Source organism: Phoenix dactylifera, chromosome 2 (genome assembly GCF_051530095.1).
Source record: "Phoenix dactylifera cultivar Ajwa chromosome 2, Ajwa_hap1_PhDact_Kaust_v1.1, whole genome shotgun sequence".
NCBI classification, from domain to species: domain Eukaryota; kingdom Viridiplantae; phylum Streptophyta; class Magnoliopsida; order Arecales; family Arecaceae; genus Phoenix; species Phoenix dactylifera.
This window is the reverse complement of record NC_143191.1, coordinates 21,881,092-21,887,535: the sequence shown is the minus strand read 5'-3', so window position 1 is coordinate 21,887,535 and position 6,444 is coordinate 21,881,092. Positions and strand designations below refer to the sequence as shown.

At 38.1% G+C, this 6,444-nt stretch overlaps 1 protein-coding gene across 1 annotated transcript; it reads left to right on the top strand.

The window, feature by feature from the left end:
- The first annotated feature begins 674 nt into the window (after positions 1-674).
- LOC149768241 (uncharacterized) lies at positions 675-5,833 on the top strand. The gene is made up of 4 exons (XM_089927854.1): positions 675-2,256; positions 2,620-2,858; positions 3,306-5,121; positions 5,802-5,833. Exons 1-4 carry the CDS (start codon positions 675-677, stop codon positions 5,831-5,833), a joined length of 3,669 nt encoding a protein of 1,222 aa, XP_089783980.1.
- The last annotated feature ends 611 nt before the right edge of the window (positions 5,834-6,444 follow it).

The following is a 6,444-nucleotide window of genomic DNA, read 5'->3' as shown; positions in this document are numbered from 1 at the left end:
TATATTCTCTCATTTATATTTTTTTCATCCTTTTGCATCGTTTGATATCATTTCATCCATAACCATTTCATTTCTATTCTCTACCATTTCTTTTCGTGCTTCATCTTTGTTGATATTGCTGTTGGTTCTATTATTGAAAGGAAAACATAAAAAGAGGAGACTGAAGTTGTAAAAAAAAAAAAAAGAAGAAAAGAAAAAAAAAAGACAAAAAAAAGGGAGATCAAAAGGAGTTAGAAGGTTAAATGTTTTGAAAGAAAAAAGAAGAAGGAGAAGTTTGCCTTTTATTATCATCTATTTCTCATATTTCATCTCTATATATCCATCATTCAACTTTTCATGTCCATTTGCTTTCTTTTCATATTCTTTGCTTTTCTTTTCATATCCATTTCTTCCCATCATTTATGTTCCTAAACTCTTCACACTTGTTGCTTCCATATTGACTCCCCTCAAAAATCTGTATTTTTAAGTGTGTTGGTTTTTCATTTGCTTTGCTTTGAAATTTACCTTAGTTTTCTCAAGAACTTTTAAGAGAAAATTGAGTGGTAAAAGGCAAGAGTGTGTGAGATCATCAGAGGGAAAAAGCCAAATCATTGTGTGCAAAGACGAGTGATTGAGTGAAATATATTTGAGTGAAACACGTGAGGGAGTGGTGAGGTTCTTTCCATTTTTACAACATGTCTCAAGGCGGAAGTGAGGAAGCACCAATAGACACCAAATTGAACATTCAAGCTCTGCAACAACAATTCCAGCGGATGAATGCCCAACTTGAAGAAATCCGAGAACGATTAGATCATAATGACCAACAAGTGAATCAAATACAGCAAGGCACTATGCCACGAGGGAGAAGGCAAAACAGACGTCCCTCCATTCCTCCAGCTGATCATGTTGATACTTATGAAGGTGAAAATGAAGAATTTGATGATGAAACCTCCCTAGCTTCCATACGAAGACAAAGAGATCATAGACCAAGACGACATCGCCAGCACATGCATCAAAATAGAGATGTTGTCGATCGCAACACAGGTTCGATTAAACTTTCTCTCCCACCTTTTCAAGGTAAAAATGATCCTGATGCTTACATTGAATGGGAAAGAAAAGTGGAACTTGTTTTCGATTGTCATAACTATTTGGAGGAAAAGAAAGTTAAGCTTGCAGCTGTTTCTTTTACTGACTATGCAATTGTTTGGTGGGACCAATTGGTTCTAAGTCAAAAAAGAAACCGAGAGATTCCAATTGATAATTGGGATGACATGAAAGCTACCATGAGGAGAAGGTTTGTTCCTTCACACTATTATAGAGACTTACATTTGAAGTTGCAAAGTCTTAAACAGGGAACAAAATCTATTGAAGAATACCATAAGGAGATGGAAATAACCATGATTCGTGCCAATGTTGAAGAAGATAGAGAGGCAACAATGGCTAGATTCATTTGTGGTCTCAACCGTGAGATTGCGAATGTTGTGGAACTACAACATTATGTGGAAATTGAAGATGTGGTCCACATGGCTATGAAAGTTGAGAGGCAACTTAAAAGAGGAGGAAGATCATCATCCAAGCATGAAGCTGCTGGTTCATCTAATTGGAAGTCCAAATGGAGTCCTACTCCTAAACAAGAAGAAAAGCCTACTTCTAGGCCTAAAGAAGAAAAAACTATGACCAAACAATCTGAAAAAAGTACTTCTTCCAACCAAACTCAAAAAAATCGTGATATTAAATGCTTCCGATGTCAAGGCTTTGGTCATATTTCTTCTCAATGCCCAAACAAGAGAACCATGATCTTGCTAGATAATGGGGATATTGTTTCTGAAGAAGAAAATGATAAAGAGTCTATGCCACAACTTGAAGATGCTAGTGATATAGAGCAGGCTGTTGTTGGTCAAGCCTTAGTTGTTCTTAGAGCCCTCCATGTTCAAGCTCAAACAGACAATGATGAACAACAACGTGAGAATATCTTTTACACTCGCTGCCATGTCAAAGAAAGAGTTTGTGGTTTGATAATTGATGGTGGAAGTTGTGTGAATGTGGCAAGCAAGCTGATGGTGGACAAGCTAGGGTTGAAGACTCAAAAGCACCCTCATCCATATCGACTTCAATGGCTTAATGATAGTGGAGAATTAAAAGTCACAAAACAGGTACTTCTATCTTTTTCCATTGGAAGATATTCTGATGAAGTCCTCTGTGATGTGGTTCCAATGCAAGCAAGTCACATATTGCTTGGAAGACCTTGGCAATTTGATAGGCGTACCCTCCATGATGGTTACAAAAATAAGTACAGCTTTACCAAGAATGGCAGAAACATCACTTTGGCTCCTTTACCCCCTCATCAAGTTCTTGAAGAGCAAAATCAAATCAAGAAATCTGTAGCAACCAGTGCTAAACAAAGTAAGGATGAAAATGAGAGTTCAAAAGAAATTGTGAGTAAAGAATCTGATAAGAAAAGTGAGAAAAAGAAAGAGAAAAAAAAAGTGAATTTCTATACAAAAGAAAGAGAGATTAAGAGAGCTATGGTTTCACAGAAGCCAATGATGTTGATCTTGTATAAGGAAGCTTATCTCTCAACAACTAACCTTGATGATTCTTTGCCTAGTACTGCCATATCTCTTTTACAGAAATTTCAAGATGTTTTTCCAGAAGAGATGCCACCAGGATTGCCACCAATTAGAGGCATTGAACATCAAATTGACCTAGTTCCGGGTGCCCAAATTCCAAATAGACCAGCTTATAGATGCAGCCCCGAAGAAGCAAAAGAATTGCGAAGACAAGTTGAAGAGTTGATGAACAAAGGTCATGTTAGAGAGAGCATGAGCCCATGTGCTGTTCCAGTTTTGCTAGTTTCCAAGAAAGATGGAACTTGGAGGATGTGCATTGACTGCCGTACTATCAACAAAATAACGGTAAAGTATCGTTATCCTATTCTCCGTCTTGATGACATACTTGATGAACTCCATGGTTCCACTATCTTTTCTAAAATTGATTTGAAATCTGGATATCATCATATTCGAATGAAAGAGGGAGATGAGTGGAAAACTGCTTTTAAAACAAAACATGGACTTTATGTTTGGTTAGTTATGCCCTTTGGATTAACTAATGCACCCAGCACTTTTATGCGCTTAATGAATCATGTCTTGCGTAAGTTTATTGGAAAATTTGTGGTTGTCTACTTTGATGACATATTGATTTACAGCAAGAACTTGCATGAACACTTAGGGCATTTAAAGAATGTTTTATTTGAGCTAAGAAAAGAGCAATTGTATGCTAACCTTAAGAAGTGTACATTTTGTTTGGACAAAGTTGTATTTCTTGGCTTTGTTGTAAGTACTAGAGGTGTAGAAGTTGATGAAGAGAAGGTAAAGGCAATCAAAGACTGGCCTACACCAACTACCATCACCAAAGTTAGGAGCTTCCATGGCTTGGCGGGATTCTACCGAAGGTTTGTTCCAAACTTTAGCACTATAGCTGCTCCATTGACAGAAATCATCAAGAAAAGTGTTGAATTCAAATGGGGTGAAGCACAAGAGAAAGCATTCAACACCTTGAAAGAAAAGCTAAGTTCTGCCCCTTTATTACTTTTACCAGATTTCTCTAAAACTTTTGAAATCGAATGTGATGCTTCTGGTATTGGTATAGGTGCTGTCCTAATACAAGATAAGAGACCCTTGGCTTACTTTAGTGAGAAGTTGAGCGGAGCTGCCTTGAACTACTCCACCTATGACAAAGAACTCTATGCATTGGTGAGAGCATTAGAGACGTGGCAACACTACCTATGGTCAAAGGAGTTTGTTATTCACACCGATCATGAATCTTTGAAGCATTTGAAGAGCCAAGGTAAGCTTAATCGAAGGCATGCTCGTTGGGTTGAGTTTATTGAGATGTTCCCATATGTTGTCCAATACAAGCAAGGTAAAAATAATATTGTTGCTGATGCGTTATCAAGAAGGTATATTCTTCTATCTACTCTTTCAGCAAAGTTTTTGGGGTTTGAACATATCAAGGAGTTGTACCCACAAGATTCTGAGTTTTCAACAGTTTTTGAAGCTTGTGAAACAAAACCTTTTGAAAAATTTTACAAGCAAGATGGGTACTTATTTTGGGAAAATAAGCTTTGCGTTCCGAAGTGTTCTTTACGTGAGCTTCTTGTCAGGGAGTCTCATGAGGGAGGATTAATGGGACATTTTGGTATTTTTAAAACTCTGGAAATTTTGAAAGAACATTTCTTTTGGCCTCACATGAAAAGAGATGTTGACAGAATTTGCAACAGATGTGTCACTTGCAAAAAGGCCAAATCAAGAGTGAAGCCTCATGGATTATATAAAGCTTTACCTATTCCTAGTCACCCTTGGACTGATGTTTCTATGGATTTTGTTTTAGGTTTACCTAGAACTAGAAGGGGAAAAGATTCAATTTTTGTTGTTGTAGACCGATTTTCTAAAATGGCGCATTTTATCCCTTGTCATAAAACTGATGATGCCGTTCATATTGCTGAATTGTTTTTTAGGGAAGTTGTTCGTCTTCATGGTCTCCCTAAGACAATTGTTAGTGATAGGGATGTTAAGTTCCTTAGTCATTTCTGGCGAGTTTTGTGGGGTAAATTGGGAACAACTTTGTTATTTTCTACTACTTGTCACCCTCAAACAGATGGTCAAACAGAGGTTGTGAATCGGACTTTAGGTACTTTGTTGCGTGCTATAATTAAAAAGAATTTGAAGACTTGGGAAGATTGCATTCCTTTTATTGAATTTGCTTATAATAGAACTGTGCATTCTTCTACTTCTTATTCACCATTTGAAGTTGTTTATGGTTTTAACCCATTAACTCCATTGGATTTACTTCCTTTACCTGTTAACAAGATTACCAATTTAGATGGGAAGAAGAAAGCTGAAAAGGTGAAGAAAATCCATGAAGAAGCACGCCAACATATCCTTAAACGAAATGAGCAAGCTGCTGCCCATGCCAATAAAGGGAGAAAGGAAGTCATTTTCCAACCAGGAGACTTGGTTTGGGTACATTTTCGCAAAGAGAGATTCCCTAGCCAACGAAAATCAAAGCTCAATCCACGTGGGAATGGTCCTTATGAAGTACTGGAAAAGATCAATGACAATGCTTACAAGATTGATCTTAAAGGTGAGTTTGATATTAGTTCTACCTTTAATGTTTCTGATCTTTCTCCCTTTTATGCAGATCTTGATTCGAGGACGAATCCTTTTCAAGAAGGAGGGAATGATATGATCCAGCTCAAGGACTTTGACAAGGACAAAGAAGATGCTCAAGATGATGTGGAGATTCCAATTGGGCCAATCACAAGAGCTCGGGCCAAGAAACTTCAAGAAGCTGTCCAAACTTTATTAACTCAAGCCCAAGGAGAAGGTTCTAGTCCACATGAAGATTTGGACTTGAAGATGGTTAATATGTGGCAAGTCCATTTCGACAATATCCAGCGCAATTAATTATTTAAACATGGAAAAGAAGAGTCTAATCCTTTCAAATTCGGACTCCTCTTTATGGTGCATTTATCATAGGCTTTTGAAAGGCTGAAGGACATTTTTGAGGCTTGCAAATGAAGGATGAACCTAGTCAAAATGGTTGGGAGTTTTGTTGCAACTTCCCAAGGTTAATTAATTGCTGCCAAGACTTTAAGTAGTATTCCTTTCATCTTCACCAACTTTTATTTAATGTTTTTTCTAGTTGGTTCAATGCACCCAAGGCTTGTTTTGCCTATAAATACTTGGTGTTTTCACTTGTAATCAAGCAATTCCGAAATATAATCTTTTTGTGAGAATTTTCTCTCTATTGTTCTTGTGTAGAACTTACGGTAGTTTCAAGTACAACCACTTGAATCTCCAACCCTTGATAATATTGGTTTCTGACTCTCTATAGTCACAGGGTCAATATTCCTAATCCTTTGATAATATAGGTTTCTTGCTCTTTATAGCAACGGGGTCTATATTCCTTTCCTTTTAACCTTTTTGGACGATCTGGGAATTGATTTTCCAAACTTTTGTTGTTGGGTCTCACGGCAGGTTCGTTGAGGTTTGCATCAATTTCCAAAGAAAAATAGCCGTTAGACACAGATTCAAGGCCGTTCTGCACATTCTGCAACTCCTGACGAAATGCCCGTTGGGATCGGAGTCGACTCGCTCGATCAGGAGTCGACTCGAGTGTTGCTGGAGTCGACTCATGATTTACTGGAGACGACTCGCCCACTGTTCAAAATTTGAAATCGAGTGCCGTCCCGTTCTGGAGTCGACTCGGCTGAACCTGGAGTCGACTCGCCAATTGTCCGGAGATGACTTTTTCTTCTGGAGACGACTCGATCTTCAGGGCTTCAAAACTCATCCTCTCGATTTTACTTCCTCGAGTCGACTCGGATTTCCTTGGAGTCGACTCGGCTCTCAGAGCCGGAGAGACAGGTCTTCTATCTTTGAACTTGAACTGTCTCGGAGTCGA